We start from the raw sequence: 22,730 nt of genomic DNA, 5'->3' as shown, positions 1-22,730 counted from the left end.
GGAATGACGCCGGAGAAGGGGTCTGCGTCCGTCCGGCCCAGGCGCTTCCAGCTCACGCGCCGTACGGAAGCGTGTTCTGCGCTGGGCTCATGCGCCGTACGGAAGCGGGCTCTGGCGCACCGGAAGCCGCCGGAAGAGAACGATGGCGGGTTTGACTGTGAGAGACCCTGCGGTGGATCGTTCTCTACGTTCGGTGTTCGGTGAGAGGAATTCGGTGAAGCCAAGCATCGGGGAGGGACAGAAAAAAGACAGGGAGCAGCAGGGAATGCCCCCCTACACTTCATGAATCGCCGCGGGAGCCGGTGATGGGTCGGGCTTGCAGCTCGACCTGCCTATCCTGCGGGGCGGTCAGCCTGGTGGACTTGTGGGCAAAGTGATGCTCCCCTTCGTCCGAGGTCTCGCCCCCTTTCCACGACGTGACTGAGGAAGTTAAACTAGTGTTCAGCTTCTATGCGTTTCTCCTTTCATGAGCTTCAATTGTTATCTAGAAGCGAGGGCTCATGGCAAATGTCCCATAGTATTTCTCACCCCCTATCCCAGAGTATAGGTTAGGTGATGAGGGTATAGAGCCTTGTGTCCACTTCCCTTCCCTCTCATAGGGACTTTCATCCTCTGCTTTTTACCCGTTACGTTTTAGTTCGTCGTTAGTGGTAGCGGCTACCTGGCATCTTAAGGTGGATTGTAAATGAATGAATGAATGAGCTATTAAGACGACGTCAAAGAAATTTTAAAGAGGATTGAATCGATTCTGAGTAATCTTTTCAGCCGAAATAAGTTTTTTTTAAGTATGTGTGGTGATTTGAAAGCACCTTCTAGAAGGGACATGACAAAACAATTAAGAATAATTTTTAAACATCCTCCACTACATTCAAGGTCATTCTCTTTGAGTGTGTGTATATGTGGAAATACGGACGTATGAGGCGGTTTTTAAAATTACAATATTGACATTTTTAGTAATTGATAAGACTTGCAGACCTTCGGGTGAATACCAGTGCCTAAATATTTATTTTCAACATAATTAAGGACAATCTAACACATGTCAGATCCATCTGAGAACTAATACTTAGAAGTGCCTACACCTTTTTTGTTTAATCTCAGTGGTTTATTTCTCTTGTAATTAACGTCAGCAGACACGATTGAAATCTTGTCTAACAGAGTACCATGGAACCAGGATTGGATGAACACTGTATTAGAACCAGTCATTACATTTTCAGTGATATATGTAGATACTTTCTCACTAAAGATCTAGATTACAAACTCAGAATTTTGGTTTGTTATCTATTTTCTTCCTTAGTGGGGAACATCCCATATGAGGCTACTGAAGAGCAATTAAAGGACATCTTTTCTGAGGTTGGACCTGTTGTTAGTTTCAGGTGAGATTCCCTTTTATTACTTGGTGGAAGTTCCTTGAAAAATCACAAATCTGGCCCTTAGTTATAAAAGGTTTTTGCTGGTGACTTCTCACACACATTCTTTTTTCTTTGTTTGTTTATACCAGCTTTATTGAGATGTAATTCACATACCATGCAATTCACATTCATTTTTACTAAAAGATAAATATTTTTTCATTTAAAAAGATGTGTAAAAAATATTCCAGTGAGACAGAAAGATAAGGTTATTTGTCTTAACAGTAGAACAAATTTAGAATGTGGCAATGTCAGCGGGAACCCTGTGTGTATGTAACATTTGTGCCTGATACTTAGTTCTGCTCTCTAGGTTGGTATATGATAGGGAGACAGGAAAGCCAAAGGGTTATGGCTTCTGTGAATACCAAGACCAAGAGACAGCACTTAGTGCCATGCGAAACCTAAATGGACGTGAATTCAGTGGGAGAGCACTTCGAGTGGACAATGCTGCCAGTGAAAAGAACAAAGAAGAGCTGAAGAGTGAGTATAAACCCAAGCTGTGTGCAACATGAGTTAGTTAAGATATGACAATGAAGATTTCCACTTATGAGACCTTTAGCATCTGCTAAAATGCTTATTAGCCATACAGCTTCTTTCTTTGACCCACATGAGGTACCTACACTAGGAAAGTGTTTATCTTAGAAAAATAAGGTAAAGTTGACTTAAGTCCACCTGTTGCCAAGGAGCTGATTGCCGGTTGAAGATGAATTACAGGCTCACCAAGCCATTAGCAGTGCTAACTATGTCTGTCATTAGTGTTTGCCGTTCCTGTGATTATGTTGCCAGATGTATAACTGGTGGGAATACCAAGGCATTCTCGTGGCTTTTTTCATAAGGTAATAAATAGATCCAGGAATTCCATTTTGAAATTAGAAAAATTTTTTAAATAAAACCTTTTGCTTCTTGGGGGGAGGGTATAGTTCAAGTGGTAGAGCACATGCTTAGCAGAGGTCCTGAGCTCAATCCCCAGTACCTCCTCTAAAAAGTAAAATAAACAAGCCTAATTACTTCCGGCCACCAAAAACATGGTTTAAAAAAAGCCTTTTGCTTCTGAAATGACTTGTGAAAGGAAATGGATATGCCTAGTCCGTAATTTAGGTTAACATCATTCACCTGTGTGATCCTGGGTCAAACTTTCCTCTAAGAGCAGAAAATACACTCTCATCTTCCTCCACAGAAATAAGAGACTCGCAAATCACTTATTTCTCAGCTCCAGAAAATTTAAAGTTATCAACAGGCCCTTATAGCAAACCTGGGAAAGTAGATACTTGAAATGATTTAGCTCTTTATTTTGCCTCCTTAACATTTTGGTACTTTCTTCCCCATCAGGCCTTGGCACTGGTGCCCCTGTCATCGAGTCACCTTACGGAGAGACCATCAGTCCTGAGGATGCCCCTGAGTCCATTAGCAAAGCAGTTGCCAGTCTTCCACCAGAGCAGATGTTTGAGTTGATGAAACAAATGAAGGTGGGAGGAGGTATTAGGTTATGGATAAATGAAATCACATCAGATTTTCAGAGTTCGTTGATTAGTTAATGGAAATGATTCCCTGAGCTCAGATAGAAGGTGTGCCTCTTGACCAACATTTCTGGCACCTTGAGTATCCATATATGCACAGTGTATTTTACATTTCGTGCAAAGAGCTTTCCATTTTCTATACACAAACACACCTATACAATCTGGCTGGGGTTTTATGGCCCGTAGATACCAAATGTAGATGTTAAAATGTGGCTTTTTTCCTAAGTGATGGTATTATGGTATTTGAAATGCCTCTTCCTTCTCTTGCCTACCGTGACTAAGATTTTATTGCTACATGAAAACTGAGAATAGCTTTAAAAGCCTCTTGAATAATACGTTTCTCAGATGGGAATGGCTGTAAATCACTATCAATTTCTAAATAATAAGTACTGAACCTAATGATGAACCTCTTTATCTTCTCAGCTCTGTGTCCAGAATAGTCCCCAGGAAGCACGGAACATGTTGCTTCAGAACCCTCAACTGGCTTATGCTTTGCTACAAGCACAAGTAGTGATGAGAATTGTGGATCCAGAAATTGCCTTGGTGAGTGCTTCTGGTTCTTGTATGGAAATGCTGGGGTAAACCTTGAGTGGGGTAGAAACAGACAACGTATAGATTCGTCTTTTCACTTTTTAGAAAATTCTACATCGCCAGACAAATATCCCAACGCTGATTGCAGGCAACCCTCAGACAGTCCACAGCGCTGGACCTGGCTCAGGATCCAGTGTGTCAATGAACCAACAGAATCCTCAGGCCCCTCAGGCCCAGTCTTTGGTAGGACTTTATTATGCCTTAATATTTTTTTAATGTGTCTTAGAATGTTATTGTCATTTTAGGAGGATATATTGAAAGAAGAATGGTCAGAAGCCAGAGATGATAATTTCAATTTCCAGGCATAAAAGCAGTTAACAGGTTTGCAAAGTACATGACAGCTGAATGAATACAGGTTCAATGCCACGTTTGTAAAACAAAGATCCTTCCTTTATGCCCTTTTTTATAAGCTGATTTTATGTGTATGTGCATGCATGGCACTGTGGTTGACACTTTTGTCTTTCCATATATATTATCTCATTTAATACTTATAGCAGTTTTATGAGGTTGGCACTCTTTATTCCATTCTTACCGATGAAAAAAGTAAAGTTCATTTTCCAAGTATGACACAAAACCCTGAAGACATGAAAAATTGGTATATATGAAAACTGAAAATTTTCTGTATAGAGAAAAAGAAAGAAATACCAAAGACATGACAAATTGGGGAAAAGTATTTGCCACACACATGATGGACAAATGGACAATAGACTGATGATTTAAGAGCCCTTTAGTTATGTTCAAGAATGTTTATTGTCACATTGTAGTGGTGAAAAATTGGCGACATCCTAAATGTACAACAATGGAAAAATGGAGAAAATGTGGTATATTTATTCAATGAAATACAGCAATTAAATAAACTACATGTGTCACTGTGAATGACTTTCAAAAATATAATTCCATATAGTGGTTAAGATGAACTAGGATACATGGTATCAACACAGATAACTCAAAAACGTAATGCTATACAGAAGTGAAAATAAATGAATGTGGAAGTATTCCAAAATACAGGATATATGTGTTTGTACATACCTCCAAAAACATGTTGAATGAGTTGCAAAGTATATGTTCAGTATGTAATGATTTACATACAAATTCAAAACATCTATTAGAGTTCTTAAGTGATTGTCTAAGAAGGGGATACAGGATGCAATTGGGAAAGACGATACAGAAGATTTCAATTGTATATATAATTTGTTTTCTAAGCTGTGTGCTTATTTTATTCTCTATCCAATTTATATATCTGAAATTTTTCATAAAAAACAAAGACCTCCTATAAATTAGTAAGCAAATTACCAAAAACCCAGTAGAAAACTATGCAGTGGGCATAAACAGTTCATAGAAGTAGAAATACAAATATGTATTAAATATATGAAAAATGTTCAACCTGAAAATAAGATAAATGTGGACAAATACAATACGCTACTATTTTCACCTGTTAGATTGGCAGAGGTAGACAACTTGAATAGCTCATTCAAAGGTTTAATTTAAGGTAGGGGTCAACAAACATCTTCCAAATGGCCAGACAGTATTTTTTGGCTTTGCAGGCCATAGGATCTGTCTTAACTACTCAATTCTGCCATTGGAATGTGAAGTGAGCCACAGACAATACATAAACAACTGTGCATCATTGTGTGTCAATAAAACTTTTATTTATGAAGCCATTCAGTGAGCCAGATTTTGCCCATGGGTCATAGTTTGCCAACCCCTGCACTGATTCAGTGAATAATTTTTCAGAAATAGGAAGGAAATAAATTAAGGCCCAGAGAGATCAACTGCTCCAAAAATAACAATCCTAAGTGGCAGATCCAGGATCTGAACCTGGTTCTGTCTGACCTTGTAGCCTGTTTTCTCTTAATCACCTCCCTAGGCATTTCCTCTTTTCTGTTTTAGAGTTTTGTTTGTGTTCTCTGAGAATATATGTGATTATATGTGTGTGTGTGTGTGTGTATAATTTAGCTTTTATTATTTATTGAGGTCTTTCTGTTCCAAGGGACTACTCAGTTTTCTTGGGAATACACAGATGAAAATATAACATTCCCTTTCCCTCCAGGAGTTTTAATGTAGCATTAAATTTTTTTTTTTTTTACATTCCCTCAACCCAGAATTATATTTGAGGACATGGATGAGAAAAGATTGGTCAAATGAAATAACTTTGATCTTAAAAATGTAGGCTGCCGGCAGTTCCTTTTTTTAAAAAGTCCTAATCTCTCCTTGGGATCAGCACTTTTTTTTAAACATTTTTTATTGATTTATAATCAATTTACAATGTTGTGTCAAATTCCAGTGTAGAGCACAATTTTTCAGTTATACATGAACATATATATTCATTATCACATTTTTTTCTCTGTTAGCTACCATAAGATCTTGTATATATTTCCCTGTGCTATACAGTATAATCTTGTTTTTTTTTTAACTCTTAATTGCCAGGCCCTGGTCTTGAGGCTGTATATGGCCTCACTACACAGGTAAGACTTGTCAGTCTCTGCTTTTAGAATATGGTCCATCTTAACCATGTTCTATATAACCAGACTCATCGTGTGTATTGCAACTTCTGTTCAAAGTATGTTATAAATCTAATGCTGCAGAAGACATGCTGTAGGAAAAAGATATTTGGTAGAATATTTGGGAGTGTCAATTTGAAGAGTTCTTTAAGATCATAGACTTTGTGTACTGAGTCTCCACAGAGGCATACTCTGCTTTTTCTCTTGGTCAGAGTGGAATGCATGTCAATGGCGCACCTCCTCTGATGCAAGCATCTCTGCAGGCTGGAGTTGCAGCACCAGGGCAGATGCCAGCCACTGTAACAGGACCTGGCCCTGGTTCCTTAGCTCCTGGAGGTATGTTTCATTTAGAGTCTTCATCATTTTGGTATTTTGCTAAAGTTTTGTTACAGCAAATGGCATGGTGTAGCCAAATTATTATGTGGCAATGAGATCTTGATATTAAATTAATATGTAACTAGGCAGTATATATCCTAGTTGGAGGAAATAGTTGATTTTTTTAATGTACAAATCCTATATATCTGATTATGAGAGCAGAGGAAAGGACAGTAGATTGGAAAAGTACAGTAAAATTCCAAATTACTGAGGGGAAAAATAGAATAAATGGAAACTAGACCAAGCCAGTGAATACAGAGAAAAGGAAATGACATTGTGGAGTAATAATAAACACAGTTAGGGTGGAAGGAATAGAATTTCGTATAGTCATTATTCTGCTAAATGTGAATGGCCTGAATTTTACCATTAGAACCCAGAGACTGTCAGTTTAGGTTAAAAAGCACATGGGAGGGGGGAAAACAGAAACAAAATACCTGATCACATTTGTTACTATATTTAACAAACATAAAATTGGATTTCATGAAATATCATTAGACCAAACAATAAAAGGAAAAAAATAATTTTAAAAACTATGTATGTTCAGTAAAAGTATATATATATAGGTATTAATAGAGTATTTCTATTACACTTGTAGCTTTTTGTCATTCAACAGTCGTAACTAAAGAAGTTATAGGTGAGATAGTTATTCCCCATGTGAAACACCTTTATGAATACATGATGTATATTAGTATTTAAAGTTTTTTTATGCAACAAACTTGTTTCTTGTTAATTTATCTAATCTGGGTTAGATTGACTACAACACAACTCATGGGGAATCATTTGAGTTTAAAATGTTCTGTTTTATAGAGGAACCAGTCTAAAGGGCTAAACTGACAGGGAATAAATTTCAGCAAACTACGATTTTCACTTATCCTATAGAATTAGTTAAATTATCTTTCAATGAAAGAAATAAGATTTTGGTTTTATACATTTTTGTGTGTTATAGGTGCCTAGCCTACCTTAAAATAGCACAAGTTGTAATGTGGTCCTATTACACATGACAAGTGTGCAACCCATGACATATGCAGCTCATTACATAAGTCGAAAAACACCCAAACTAGCCTATACCCTGTTCAGTGAGACAAGTGCACTTCATGCAATTGGATGTCATAGCAATGTCAAGTTGCTATAACAGTTTCTAAGCATCTGCTGTCCATTTTTGTACTTAGCATTGTCATAAACTGTTAACACAGAGTGTGTGGATCACTGTCATCTGTGGACCACACTTTGAGTAGCACTGTGGTAGTAGACAAAAAATAAGGATGTTGAGAAATAAAATAATAGAATCAATAAGCTTGATTTAATATATAGAGGGAGGCTTTTATCTTTTGACTAAAGAACATACTCCCCCCCATTTAAAAAAACTTGACCATGTTTTTAGCCATAAAATAAAAACAAATTTTAAAATGTAATGATTTTAGAGGCTGTATTCTCCGATTATGCCAGTAAAGTTAGAAATAAGTAATTAAAAGGTGACAAAAAACCTTTACTTAAAACATTAAGGAACATATGTAATCCTTGAATTAAAGAAGAAGTAAAAAAATTTATAAATTTTGTAAAAGACAACAAAAAGTAGTACACTTCATACAAAAAAGTGCAGGAAATAGTGAAAGCAGTACTTAAAGGAAAATGAATATCCTTAGGTGCCTGTATTATTAAAGAATAAAGGAACTTACTAGTTCTAAAGTATTAGAAAAATAATTTTTTAAAAAATAAGATATCAAGAAGAGGGAATTAATAAATATAAAAGTTGAAAGTAAGTGTAGAAGGAACTTAAGTGAATTTTCAAGTGATTTTTTTGTGAATTTTTAGCATTTATAGTTCTGAAGTTATTAAAACTTCACAGATTTTTGAGTTACCCTGTACAAAGTTCTTTGGCAGTTGATGAGAGGTGGGGGCAATCTAGTAGAAAAGTAGGCAAAGAAAATGAGTAGGCGCTTCATAGAAGAGCACATCATAGAAGAGCAAATTCAAATGGCAACAAAAACATTCATTTATAATCAGGGGATTGCATATTAAATAATGAGGTTTCACTTTACTTAAACCCATCAGCCTAGCAAAAGTTTTAGAGGTGACACTTGGTATTGGTGGGGAGTGGTATACATTGCTGGTAGAAATGTGAAGTTTTTCAGCCTTTTAAGAAAGTAGCCTCACATTAAAATTAAAAATTCATATACACTTTGACCTACCAATTTCACTTCTGGAAAGCTAGCCCATACAAATAAAAGTGCCATTATGTGATAGAGTATAATATGAGCAATTATGCCCAGAATGCCTTCTGAGTGGTCTGAATAAATCATAGAATATTATGGATAGAAGAGAGCTTTGAAATCATTTGGACCTCACAGTTTAGTGTGAATTAGAATCACCTGAAGGGCTTATTAAGCCACAGATTGATGGTCTCCACCCCCAGGCTTCCTAATTCAGGAGGTCTAGGGTAGAGCCCTGAGAATTTGCAGTTTTGACAAGTTTCTGGTGATGCTGATGCTGCTGGTCTGGGGACCACGTTCTGAGAAAACACTGGTTTAGACAAACTTATTCACTTTATAGATGAGGAAGCCTGCAGATATGTTAATTTTATCAGACCAGTTGTTCAGAATTACAAGTACTTAGTAGCTTTAGTAGGCTAACACAGATTCAGGTTCTTAATCCTTGCCCGGGATGTTAAATGGGATAAGAGAATGTGACATGTACTTGGGGTATTTTAGGTGAGTATTAATGAACTACAAACAGTTCAGCTTGTCTTTTGTCCCCACTCGCAGCATATATTGTTTCTTTGAAGAAAAGAGAATTAATTACTATGTAGAAAGGACCAGACAAGGACTTGTGACACATGATTAGTCTTTGTGTAGCAATCATACCCCACTGGTTAGAGTAGACCTGTCACTCTCAACCCTGTTAGACCAGGTGGTCCCTTTTTGTAACAGGTATTTTGCAGTGACCATTTACTACCCTAAAATGAAATGCACAGATGACATAGCATATTTAACACAGATTCAAAAAAACTCAATATAGTACCCTAACTATAATACTAAAGGAGAACTAAAAGGAAATCACAGTAAAAGAATACTTTTAATATGCAAGTATTTGAGCACAGCTACACTGGAAAACAAAAAATAGCAGTCAGATATTTGTACCTATACCATAAAAGTAAAAGACAGATTCACGTATGTTGTTTTGGCAACTCAGATACCACAGGGACTGTTAACATTGATGATGTGATTTTCTAAAATGGTGAAAATAAAAACTCTTGGTAAAGTTCTTAACAAAACAAAACGCGGTACCCATACTTTACTTAGTATTGGCATTTTGGGAAAATTCAGTGTATGTGTGTATATATATATACACAGATATATATCTATCTGTATGTGTGTATATATATTTATGTATACACACATATCAGCAAAACGTTTGAAGGTTTTGCAAGACGGTAATTCCTGATTTTTCAGGAGTATCTCATACGTTGCAGGAAAACTAGTATCTTTTTTGGCTTCTCATAAAATGCCAGCCATGCCCCCACGGTCTTTGTCACAACTAAAACAGTGTACCCACACATTTATAAAATCCCCTGGGAACAGTACTGCCTCCTGTGGGAGGAGTTACGTGGGAAAGTGCCATTGTTCTGTATTACAGAACTCCCTGCCAAGGTTTTGGTAACCAATGAGATTAAGAATTGTTACTGAACTCACTTTTCTGTCACCAAAGCCTAAAATGTACTACCAAACTCCATCTCCTGTATAACTGCATTGTTTAGTGGTAGTTCTGATCTTCCTTTGTAGGTTTTTGCTTGTTGGGCAGAAAGAGGAAATTTGTTAACTCAGCCACTGTCCATATTTTTTCCCCACTGTCCTAGTTTATGTCTTCCTTTCCCGCCCTTCATCTTCTAGGAGGAATGCAGGCCCAGGTTGGAATGCCAGGAAGTGGACCAGTGTCCATGGAGCGGGGACAAGGTAAATAAATACTAATGTCTGATTAATGTGGACTAGACTTGTGAAGGTTCTATATCTGCATTGTCTGATATGGCGGCTACTAACCCCACGTGGCTATTTAAATATTAAATTAATTGAATTAAGTTAAAATTAGGTAAAACCTAAAATGCATTTCCTCATTCACACTAGGCACAGTCTAAGTGCTCAGTAGCCATGTGTGGCTAGTGGATATCATACTGGATATTGCAGACATAGAACATTTCCATCATTGCAGAAAATTCTGTCAGCCAGCACCGTCTCGATTTCTATCTAGTGACTCAGAGCGCGGCTCTACAAGAATTGATGACAAAGCAAATGGATCCTTTGTTTCTATTTAATCTATACCACCTTTTCTGATAGTTTAATGCTTCTGCTGACACGTTCTCTCTGCCTCTACGGAGATCTGAGTAAGGAATTTTACTAATGAGCATGTAATATGTGGCTGGGTAAGTGGAAGACTAAATTTAAACCCCAGAGAAAACTGGGAGGGGATCAGAAGTCTGTGAAGCCTGCTTGATAAGTGCATGTTGTACTGTGGCGGTAGCACTGGACACCACAGCGGCAGCCATTCCAAAATCTCTGCGTTATTTCTCTATGTTACTGGAGTTTGAAGAAAAAATGCAGTGATTCGGTTGAAAACAACATCAGGAAGAAAGAGAGTGAGAAAAAGAACTAATAGTAAAAACTGAGTGCATCCTAGAGGCCATGCACTTTAATTTTCATAAACAGCCTCATGAGTTAGGTGGCAGCACCTCAGTTTTCAGGTGAAGAGCTGGAAGCTCAGAGTTTTGAGTTACTTCCTCAAGGGGACATGGTAAGTAAACGCTGGTGTCTGAGTAACATGGGCTGGGCTTGGTGCACTCATCATCTCTTCCTAATAAGCTAATAAGCGGCAGAACTAAGATTCTCAAGTCTCTGGCTCCAAAATCTATCCTTTTTCTGTCAATCTACAACTGCTTCTATTAACTTCCAAAAATGCTCTTTAATGTCTTCTTATTCACTGCGTCCTTGCGATGAGAATGAACTGCTTTGGACAAGCATAGGGAAGCTTAAGTTCCTTCTTATTAACATATGGTCTATAAGTAAAACCCATTTTTTTAAAAGCACAATACTAAAAAAAAAAATAGGCCTGTGCACTGTACTCCTCGTCTGTGGTTTGTACACTGGGATTCATTGCTGAAGCGACAAAACTAATCATCTTGGCAGGCAGTTGACAGTGGAACAAGCTCTTGTCCAAACACCTCATCTGAGCAGCCCATGCTTTTGTGCTGTTGTGCCTCGCCACTGTCAGATCATGTGTGTACCCCAAACTATTTTTGCAACAGTGAGAAGGAATTAGGGTTTCAGTCCTACCGTTACCTCTCCCCCAGCCATCAAATCAATCAAACTTCAGCTGTTGAATACACACTTCCGCAAGACATCTTCCTTCCTGCTATGGTTATCTTCACCTTTCCGGTCAGAAGTTAACAAAGGGAAATGACTTGAATTTTGAAGGTGTATCAAGGATGTCTTCATGAAAAGACAAAATGAAATGGGTTTCCTTTTATAGTTTTCCTTTAGCATCCAGCCGAAGAAGCGAGAATCTTCCCATTTGTACCCAGTCGGTCTTGCTTTTCCTGCAATCCATGCTGCTTTCGCACATTTGTAATGGTGAAAAGAGACAATGAGATGTTTAAGAAGATACTTCTTCTTGCCTTCCACCACCTTTTTTTAAGTGTCGGTGCCCTCGTCATCTTATTGGTCTTGGTTTGCTGTTGCCATGATGTTACTTATTGAAGATTTGCAGTGGCAGAGTATTTCTTGAGGAGTGATATTCTCTTTCCTTGTCTAAACTTCATTTACTGCATTCCTCCGTTTGATACTTTTTGATAGCAGAAATTCTTGTGCATTAAAAATACAGCAAAAATAGTTACCCTACTTTGTTATGGGCGTTTCCAGAATGAATCTTGCCTTCCAGGTTCAGTACAATCGCTTTCATTTTTTGCTTATGAAAATATGCTTGTGTTCTTTGCCTAACTAGAGATTCAGAACCATCCTTTTTATGTTTTTATTTCTTTTTTTAATAGAGTCACAAGGAGATTTAAGGGGAATTGTGGTAGCAGAGGTGAAAATTGAAAGTGGCTGGTTATTACTGTCCAAATAAAATCAGTGGCCATAGGTTTTATGTTAGGAAGCGGTCTCATCAAAGCAAAACAGTTTCAGATCCCAAAGAAGCTAACATGGTTTCAGAAGGTTTTGTAGCCCAGGGCAAGCTAACGAACTGTTGGCTTTTTAACTTGTATGTGTAAATCTCCAGTGTCTGTCTGTGTATGCTTCTGCGTGTGTGTGCAAGCTATTTTACGTGTCTGCTCTTTCTCCTTTTGAACTTACTGCTCACCTAGGAACCCTACAGCACTCGCCCGTGGGACCCGCCGGGCCTGCATCAATTGAGCGAGTTCAAGGTACCCATTGGATCTGCGGGTTTCCTTTTGCTTGCGGTATTCAGGGTGGGACGTTGAGAGGACAGGGCTACTTGGCAGTCACCCTCACACTCAGAACCCAAAAGGGTAGTGTTTTGGGTTTTTGTTTTTTAATTTGTTCCTACTGGGGCCACAAGCCTAAGCTTGACCTCTTCACACAGGGCAGAGAGCATGGATGATATGGGCATCTGCCTCCCTACTGGTGTCAGGAGGCTTGGATGGAATAGCAGTCTGTAAGGAGACAGCAGGTTCTTGCAGAGCCATGGCAGTGTTCACATATGCCGAGACCCTACGTCTCTTTTGAGACTCCAGTCCTTGAACTAAGGTTGATGATAAGGAAAACCAGGAGCATTAAGTTGAGGTTGTAGTGCTAGTCCTTGGCAGGTTGCTCCCCAGTTTGCTCTTTATATAATTCCATCCATACCTCTAACAAGGCACAGATTCTGCCTCCACCCTGCTTCTTTTCTTGAGCTGCAAGAGGAGTCTGCTGTGGTGAGGTCTCACCCACTCTAAGGTGTCTGAATGATATCGTCCACGGAATATAGAGTCATTTCTTGTGTCCTCATGTGTCCTTCACAGCAGTAACTCCCCGTTTGTTTCCCTGTCAGTGCCGATGCAAGACCCCAGAGCAGCTATGCAGCGTGGCCCCTTGCCTGCCAATGTCCCAACTCCTCGAGGTCTGTTAGGAGACGCTCCAAATGACCCACGCGGAGGCACTTTACTTTCTGTAACTGGAGAGGTAGAGCCTAGGTAAGCACTAACACAGAAGGAACAGTTTGGAGGAATCAGAGTTTTCCCTTGCTTTGAGAACAAAGTCTCTTCGTTTGGACCTGTTTGCCTGCTTCAGAAGATAAATATTCCTGGCTGCTGTCTAAGACTAAGCACTTCCTGGGCAGAACCATGTAGCTGAGCATGTCATTTGGAACTAACCATTGCTACTCCATCTTCAGAAATTGGAATACATATCTGAACAGGAAAAACGTACATTTCTTATTGGTAGTAGGAACACTGATGACAGTGATAATCATAATAATTGATATTAATAGGGATTATGCCTCTGATTCTGCTCTGAGTGCTTCACTGAGATCATCTCATTAAATCCACACAACACCCCTGGCAGATTGATACTAATATCGGTCCCATGTTACAGATGAAGAAACCAAGGCATAGAGAAGTTAAGCAAACATGCCTAAGATCAATCAGCTGTGAAGTGACAGAGCCTAGATTTGAATCCATACGGTAACCCATGTTCTTCAGCACCATACCGCGTATTCATTACATATAATGGATATCCACTACTTCCTCCTTAATTTGAGTGCCCCGACCAAATATGAAATTCTGGAATACATGGATTTACATCTCCATAGCTTTTCTTCGACCTGTTTGGTGTTATTCTCTTAGCATCTTTAGACTGATGTCTGCATCAGTTCTTTGTCTGATTTTTACTTACTTATCTTCTGGTTGACACTTTTTTCTTGTTGTTTTGTTCTGTTTTAAAATATAACATTTTTTTCTCCATCTCTAGAGGTTACCTGGGACCACCTCATCAGGGTCCGCCCATGCACCATGTCCCTGGCCATGACAGCCGTGGCCCACCCCCACATGAGATGAGGGGAGGGCCATTAGCTGAGCCCAGACCTCTAATGGCAGAGCCAAGAGGACCCATGCTAGATCAGAGGGGTCCACCCTTGGATGGCAGAGGTGAGGGGAAACCACGTCACAAGGCTGACTGGCAGTTGTGGGCTCACGATGAACCCGCTCTCTTAGGCTCTAATCTGGGATACAGAATGCTGGGGCAGTAGGGTTGGCAAGCATTTTTTAGGTTTATCTGCGAACCTGAGAAATTGAGGAGGGAAAGCAGTCTCATGTAGTTGGGGGGAGATGTGACTGGAGGAATAGATTTCTATCTTTCTTTGGTCATTGGTTCGTCTTGCAGTAAAGGTGAGTAACTACACAGTGGTTTCCTTGCCACTTTTTTTTTTTTTTAAATAGGCGGAAGAGATCCCCGAGGCATGGATGCACGAGGGATGGAGGCCCGAGCCATGGAGGCAAGAGGATTAGATGCTAGAGGATTGGAGGCCCGTGCAATGGAAGCCCGTGCAATGGAGGCCCGTGCAATGGAGGCCCGTGCGATGGAGGCCCGTGCAATGGAAGTCAGAGGGATGGAGGCCAGGAGCATGGATACAAGGGGCCCAGTCCCAGGCCCTAGAGGCCCCATACCTAGTGGAATCCAGGGTCCCAATCCAATTAACATGGGTGCAGTTGGCCCCCAGGGATCCAGACAGGTATGTGTAACACTCACTTCTGGCTTGTATGTGAAATCTTGATCTATTCAGGAATTGATTATTGAGGCTGATTATTACTGCTTTCTGATTTGGGCTGTTTCTCAGCTTGTTAGGGAAGATTAGGATCTCTCTTTAGTTTCTCTGTCCCTCCGGGTGGTGATTTTCTGATCACCAGGATTATAGTCCAAAAGAGTAACCTTGTCCCACAGTTTCAAATCCCATTCAGAGCAGAGTCCCTGATTTTAGGGAATAGAGAGCACATCGTAGAATCTAGGCATGGATAATTTTAAAAACCTCCCCCAGTGATTCTAATTTGTAACCCTAAGAACCACTACATTGGAGCATATGAAGAACTATCAGTGGTCATTTAGATAATATTAGGTTTGCAGAAATCTATTTTAATTTACTTTCATCCCAAAGCCTAAGTGAACAGTGGCGTATGAAGGGCGCTTTACTAATGCGCGCACTAAAACCTGTGCATCTGAATTCTCATCGCTTCTTTCTCTTTATTTGGCTCTCTCCAGCTTTGTGTATATGGTGGCCTATGATTGTCTTGTCACCTCCATCATTTTTACCGTCCAGTTGGTTGTAGGAAGGTGGCACGTGTGTCTCTTCCCTGTGAGGTTTTTTTGTTGTTGCTGCTGCTAGCACCTTTGTTTCCCTCTAGCCCCTCCACCTTCCTCTTTCCTCTGTGTGACTTCCTCCTTCCTCTGTGCACTTCTCTCTTCTTTCTCCCATATGCTTCTGTGCCTTACTCCCTTTGTGTGTGTGTGTATGAGAGAGAATTGTATTGTCAGAGCTGGAATGGAATGGGTCAGTTATCTAGTTCTCTTATTTTATAGGTTTGGAAACTGAAACCCAAGAATTCAGGTGACTTGTCCAAATTCACACAGCTAAAAAGTGGCAGAGCAAACAATAGAACCCACTGTTTTTTCCACTGTCCTAATCTGTCCTGTTCTCTGCACGTTGTGTATGTGTATATGTGTATCTGTCCCCCTTCTTTAATATGAAATATGAATATGGTTTTTGGTATGCATAGAATAACACTTTTCTTTTTTTTTTTCAAGTTTTACTTTTTAAAAAATGTGTTCATGGGCTTGATTTTTATTGTGCCCTCTGGTCAGTAGCCTCATAATTAAAATATTCAACAAATATTTATTGAGCACCTACTATGTACCAGACAGAGCTGTAGGTACTGGTGATATAGCAGTGTGAAGAAAACCAAGTCTCTGCCCCCTTGGGGCTTGTATTCTAGTTGGGGAGATAAATAACCGCATGATGTGCTTATGCAATTCTATCAATAATTCTTTGGAGAAAGATGTTGAAAATAATGGTTGGAAGACCATTTCTGGTTAACATCTTGGTCCTTTATCTCTGCTAGTACTTGAACTCATTACTCCTTAGTATTAGGATTATTATAGTTTTTATTAGCAGATTCTATAAGACCAATTAGATCTCAGGTAGAGAAAACAACTTTTATCTTCAAACCTTTTCAAAATTGTTTAATATGTTCAGTTATAAATAAATATATAAAATACATTCATTCATGTATGAAAGATAGGAAGAACGCCACTATCTCCCCTCTACCTGTCTCCCCATGACCCCATCTCCTGTAGATAATCTCTTTTATTAGATTTTTTTAACGTATCTTTCTAGCAAATTATATATATATACTTTTTGCAAATATGAATAAACATATATTCTTATTTTTCCTTCCTTTTACTGTTCTGCACCTTGTTTTTTTACTTAACAGTATATCCTTAATTCATAGTTTTAAATTAGATTTTAAATTTAACTCCAGTCCACCTCATTGGAAACTTGTTGGTAAAAGGCTTATTACTGGGGTGACTGTGTAGCTTATTGTCCAAACAGGGACACGTTTGAGAGTGAAGAGTGCTGCTAGTAATTACTGTGGGGCAAAAGCATAAACTGGGACTGTCTTGGGCAAACCTGGATGTGTGGTGGTCACCTGTGTTACTACTTGTCTGCCCAGAACAGGCTCTTTTGGAAACTTTAAATGGCCGTTATTAAATGGTTAGATCACATTACAGTACCTCGAATTAGTATTGACTGAAGCTTCAAAAAGTTTATTCTCATAGCTGTTTCAGGTCTGTAACAGATCATTAAGGTTTAGACGGGTCTCCAGATTAAGTATTGATAAAGAGCAGAAAGTGATGATATTCCAGCAATTGTACAAAGCTGTACTAATGCTTCATGTTTCTAGTGTCTTTGGGAAGTGAGTTAATGCATGTAAATGATTGTTCCAGATAATAGAACTATTCGACCAAGTTTTAAGCTACTTTAATAAAGAATAATATATAAAATGTACTGTGCTTCCTTCTCTTCTTAAACAGGATACCAAAAAAATGATTTTAATCATTTCTGATTACTCGAGGTCATGATTAAATGTCCCCATGATTGTTTATGCTGTCATAGAAAGCATAGTTGTCTCCTGTTTTGGTTTCTGGTCTCCTTTGCTGTCAGGCTGTCACCTGGCTCTTCACGCTGCTGTCATGCTATCTGCTCCTAATGGTTTACCCACATTTCTTGTATGCTTTGCTGCTTTTCATCTGCTAGGGAAGCAGGTAACGTGTTTGTTAACAATTTGTGTTTAATAGTAGTACCACCTAAGCTCTGGGTGAATGCTTTGAGTGTGAACACAGCTGCAGCATAGGGACCTTTTAACAATTAGTCTAGGTGCTCTGAGGCCCGTGCCTTGGATTCTGGTTATCTCTCAAAAGCTTGAACCTATCAAACAGCATATTAAGTACCAATAAGCATGATGCCACTGTACTTTGTTAACTCAGGTCAGTTATGTTTCTTGGTCTGAGGTTAGCAGAATGCTTCTGCTGCATATTCTGTGTGGAAAGTTATAAAAAGCAAATGTTGGGCTAATAGCAATCTTTTCCCCAGAGGCCTTCCCTTCTCCTTTCATCTCTGCCTTACTTGTGGGTTAAGGCCCTTTGGGACGAACCGCCCATCTCTGATTGAACTAGAGGTAGGCTGTGTCCCTATGAATGTAGCTTCCCCAGAGGAGCAGCATACATTATTCTAGACTCTCAGCTTTCGTTTCTGTTTCCACTGAGTGCTAGTTTCCGGGATGCTCTCAGTTTTCCCTGTGCTTATGTGGCTGAATTCTGCTGGATTTGATGGTATCCGGTTGTGCTGTGTGATATGCGTTGATGATGCTGGAGCTGTTGTAAGCAAAAGTATCTAACTTGCTAGTTGATCTCTGGCTGAACCCTGCCTTCTGCTGTTGCTGACAGTAGGAAATGATCTTCAGAGTCATTAATTTGCTCTCTTTACTCCTATCCATAATTAGATCATATTTTTTCACATTGTTATTACTGGATTCTGGTTATCTAAATGAGAAGTACTGAAAATCTCTCCTCATCTCTCTCTGTGCACATAGGTCCCAGTCATGCAGGGAGCAGGCATGCAAGGAGCAAGCATTCAGGGTGGAGGCCAGCCTGGTGGCTTCAGTCCTGGCCAGAACCAGGTCACTCCACAGGACCATGAGAAGGTAAGCAATGCTGTCCAGCTGCCTCCATATGCACAAATCTTTTGGCGTCCCCTTTTCAGTTACCATGCGGAGGTCCTGGGTCTTCAGTCCCTTTGGAAGTGATGTTTACACTTAGAACTCTTTATGATCTTGTTACCTGAAAACCTATGGGCCTGCTCCTAAAATTCTTAAATGGATGTATTTGAACGGCAGCTTATCTTACATTTCAGACATCTGCCAATAGATTTTTGTGTGCGCAGTCCTGATTGACTTGGAAATTCAAATCCCTTTCTTCCTGCCGCTTCTACCTTATCCCTAAAAATGATAGCAGGTTCCCTGTGAGTATATCTTTGTTTCTATATTTGACCATTGTGGGGAGCTCATCATATCTGATGTAAAGGCCAAAACTTGTGAAAAGGAGACATTTTCAAAACAGAATTAAAAACTGTAGACTGCCCAGGACTCACAGATACCATCTTAGTCAGCAAGAATTTGGGGTTCATGAAGGTGTCTGTTTTGAGTCTTCTAATCTGAGGTAATGTTGTACTTTTACTTTTCATTGTGCCTTTTCTTACCAGCTGGTTTTGGTTTTTTCTTTGTTTTGTTTTATTCTGTTTTGTTTGGCCTACTGTGTTCTGTGAGTGAACTCTCCTTCCTTTTTGGACAGAAGCTGGTGGTGGTGTTTTTTAGCTGCCGTCATTAAAACTCACTACCTTTTTTTTTCCTCTGCACAGGCTGCTTTGATTATGCAAGTTCTTCAACTAACTGCAGACCAGATCGCCATGCTGCCTCCTGAGCAGAGGCAGAGTATCCTGATCTTAAAGGAACAAATTCAGAAATCTACTGGAGCGCCTTAAAAGGTGAGCAGACTTAACTCTGCCTGAGTCAGACAGGCTCCTTGTGCACTTGGTATATGCTTTCAGGCTTAACCAACAAGACTCTCTGAGGCCTGCCCTCCTCTTGGCTAGACCCTTCACCCTTCAGTAGTTCAGCCCCTATCACAGCAGGGGAAGGCGATAGGCATTTGTCCAGTTGTTGAATTGATTGTAATCCAATGTAACCTTTCCTGGTGGCAAAAGTGACATTGTCAATCTAATGATATTAATAAAATACAGAAATCTAGAAAGTTTAGGGTAAAAGCTCTGCTTCCTCAACCTCATTCCCCAGACATAACCTCTAAATATAGTTTGGTGTGTATCCTTCCTAGAATCAGTTGTTATTTTCTTCCAAACTATCCCATCAAAACGGAATATACAAACAAGTTCAATAGAATGTATAAACATTTGAGTTTCCAGTATTTATCTTACTTTGAGTATTTTGAGGTTAAACTGCTACAGCACACAATTTAAGGCAGTGAATGTCCACCATCCCCATCAGTCCCTGTACATTTTAGAGGTTGCTCTACACTGCTGCCCTTATTTTTCTTGCTCATCAGTTGGATAAAAAGGAACATAATCGTGTGAGACCTAACTAGATTACGTGTATTGGTGTTTCTTTTTAAAATTTTTCCCCAACATCTTATATTTTATAAACAATTCTGTTTTCTAAAAACAGTTTAAAAATCTGCATTGTCCCAATATCAGCTGCAATATCACATTTTGAATTTCTACTTTTTTCTCCATCTTTCTTACAATTCCCATCTATGTATCATCATGTAACAGTGAACTCATTTACACTAACCTAGCCGTCTTTACTAAATATATTGTACTTGAATCCTTATTTGTAACATTAAAACATCCAAACTGGAAATATGCGTTGTATCTGTATCTCAACTTTAAATGACTGAACTTCAATGGGAAGCAGTCATAGACAGACGGGGATAGACTTTCAGTATGACCAGTACTTTAACTTTTTAGTCCAGATACCCAAGGCATTCTATTTTCTTCAGTAAAAGTATAGACTATCTGTTATATTCATAGGAATATAGATTTTCTGAAAAACTCTTCCTCTCTTTTACTTTTTCTGATTTATTTATGCCAGAGAAGGCATTCCCTACAATGTGGGGAAATTGTGTTTTGGGATAGTACAGGTAGAAATGTTTCTGAAAGTTCTTTCTTTGTGTCATTGTATATTCTTGCTTATAAGATACCTCATTTCAAAACCTTGCACATAAACCAGGAAGCGAGGTTTTTTGTTTGTTTTACCTTTTATTTTGAAATATTAAAAATTCACGGCAAGTTGGAAAAATAGTACAAAGAGCCTTGTGTACCCTTCCCCTAGCTTCCCCTAATAACATCTTGGGAAGTTAGCAGACACAATACCTTTTTGGTTTGTAGTGAAAAATGAAGAAATTGACATTAGTATATTATTAAGTAGACTACAGACCTTATTTACCTTTCACCATTATTTTAAAACCTGCATTGATATGTGTGTGTGGTGGGTATGTAGTTCTATGCAGTTTTATGCAGGCAAGGTTTTAATGTGCATTTGCTGGTATTTGTGCATACTGTAGCCAGAAGGTTGGCTCTCCCTCCATCCTGTACATTGCTGGTTGTGATCCATCTCTGCTATCACTGACAAACTTATACAGCATCGCCGTTAGATCGCTGGTTCTCAACCAGAGGCAGTTTTGCCCCCTACAGGACATTTGGAAATGTCTGGAGACATTTTTGGTTATCACAGTTTTGGGGGGTATGGTGTGCTACTGGCATTCAGTGGCTAGAAACCAGAGATACTGCTAAATGTCCTATAATGCACAGGACATCCCCTGATAACAAAGAGTTATCTGGCCCCAAATGTCAGTAGTGCTGAGGTTGAGAAACTGCTGTAAGAGCTGATTACTTTGAGGAGGCAGGAGGCAGACACCTTAGGAATCTGTCCCTGGTGTTGTCCTCTTATGCACAGCCTCCCTTCCCTACCTTTAACTTTTTTCCCTGCTGTTTGGGGAAGAGAACTTTGTCTCCACTTCTAATGGATTTCTCCCAACTTTTTCTTACAGGGTTTTCAAAAATACCTGGCAACAAATCTGGAAAGTAATTCCATAACTTGGTTGAAATGTTCCAAAAAGATGACTTCTGCATCCTAACCCTTGAATGACTCAAATTGGTGCCAGGTGGAGGACTCCCATCACCTCTCAAAACAAAATCAGCTCATTCTGTTGTCTTAGTTTGTATATTTTCTGTGACTTGAAATAAACTTTGAACACAATTTTAGTATACTGCAAATTGATATACACAACCTTTTTGCTTTTAAAAAGCGGAGCACCAAGGGTGAAACCTTAGATGCGTTTTCTACCCTTACCGCAGTATTGTACTTTAATGTTATGTTGCCACAGCTCTGTTTTTTCCTTCTAAGTTAGCCATTTATTCTTCTTGATGATATTTGAGAATTTCTCAGAAGCAGTGTTTTCTGGGACTTAGTTTTTGCTTAGTTTGCTACCAACAGGAATAATACGATTTGCCCTTTGAGAACTTGCTAGAACTTCTGAGTCTACTGGGAAAAAATAGCATGTGCTTAGAGCTGTAAAATGGTCAGTAGACCAACAAAGCAAAGAGCCTACCTAGCAGAGCAGTGTATTTAGTTTAGAAAAATGCAAATATCAAAACGCATTTCTTTTTGTCAGTACCAGGTCTATTCACATACATAGTTCAGAGTTAAGACAAAGATGACATATGAGCACTGGTTCGAGTGTGTCAACAACACTAGAGACCGTTGACATTTACCTGTCTCTTCTAAAACACTTCAGCCTGGGTAGTCAACCATAAAAGTTAAGAAAGCCACTAATTTTTCACATGTTCAAGATGAAATAAAAACAGAAATCAAACAAACAAAATACATTTCATCCTCCCTTCTGGATAATTACTAATCTACAGCCCTACCGTATAACCAAATTTATTCTGGGAAATTAAAACATAGAAACTCTAAAATTTTACATTTTTCTCCTTTAAGAGGACCAAATATAGAGCACAAGCAGTCAGACTGCCCATTAGGCCTGCCCCTGCCTGCTTCCTTCCAGATGGGTATGAACATCATTAGTGCCACTAGCTCTAACCTATGGCTCTTCTGGCCTGGTCTTCTTTCTCTCATAGTGGCATTAAGGAGAAACATGATTTCTCTCCCATCAGGCCAACCTCAAGAGGTTAAGAGGTGCCTTAATAATTAGTAAAGTTCCACTGGAACTACTCTT

At 39.2% G+C, this 22,730-nt stretch overlaps 1 protein-coding gene across 2 annotated transcripts; it reads left to right on the top strand.

Moving 5' to 3' along the window:
* Positions 1-51: 51 nt before the first annotated feature.
* CSTF2 (cleavage stimulation factor subunit 2) lies at positions 52-21,751 on the top strand. Of its 2 annotated transcripts, XM_010975771.3 has the most exons (15): positions 52-200; positions 1,295-1,373; positions 1,717-1,886; positions 2,736-2,872; positions 3,347-3,466; positions 3,560-3,697; positions 6,228-6,351; positions 10,278-10,340; positions 12,740-12,799; positions 13,426-13,567; positions 14,343-14,518; positions 14,810-15,102; positions 18,515-18,625; positions 19,339-19,464; positions 21,543-21,751. In XM_010975771.3, the coding sequence occupies exons 1-14, from the start codon at positions 143-145 to the stop codon at positions 19,459-19,461; spliced, it is 1,794 nt and encodes a 597-aa protein (XP_010974073.1). In that variant the 5' UTR covers positions 52-142; the 3' UTR covers positions 19,462-19,464; positions 21,543-21,751. The 2 variants fall into 2 exon arrangements, with proteins under 2 accessions (XP_010974073.1, XP_010974074.1); XM_010975772.3 differs by lacking the exon at positions 12,740-12,799.
* Positions 21,752-22,730: the final 979 nt, after the last annotated feature.

Source organism: Camelus dromedarius, chromosome X (assembly GCF_036321535.1).
Source record: "Camelus dromedarius isolate mCamDro1 chromosome X, mCamDro1.pat, whole genome shotgun sequence".
Lineage (NCBI taxonomy): Eukaryota > Metazoa > Chordata > Mammalia > Artiodactyla > Camelidae > Camelus > Camelus dromedarius.
Note: the sequence above shows the minus strand (reverse complement) of the source record. Positions and strands in the feature narration are given on the sequence as shown.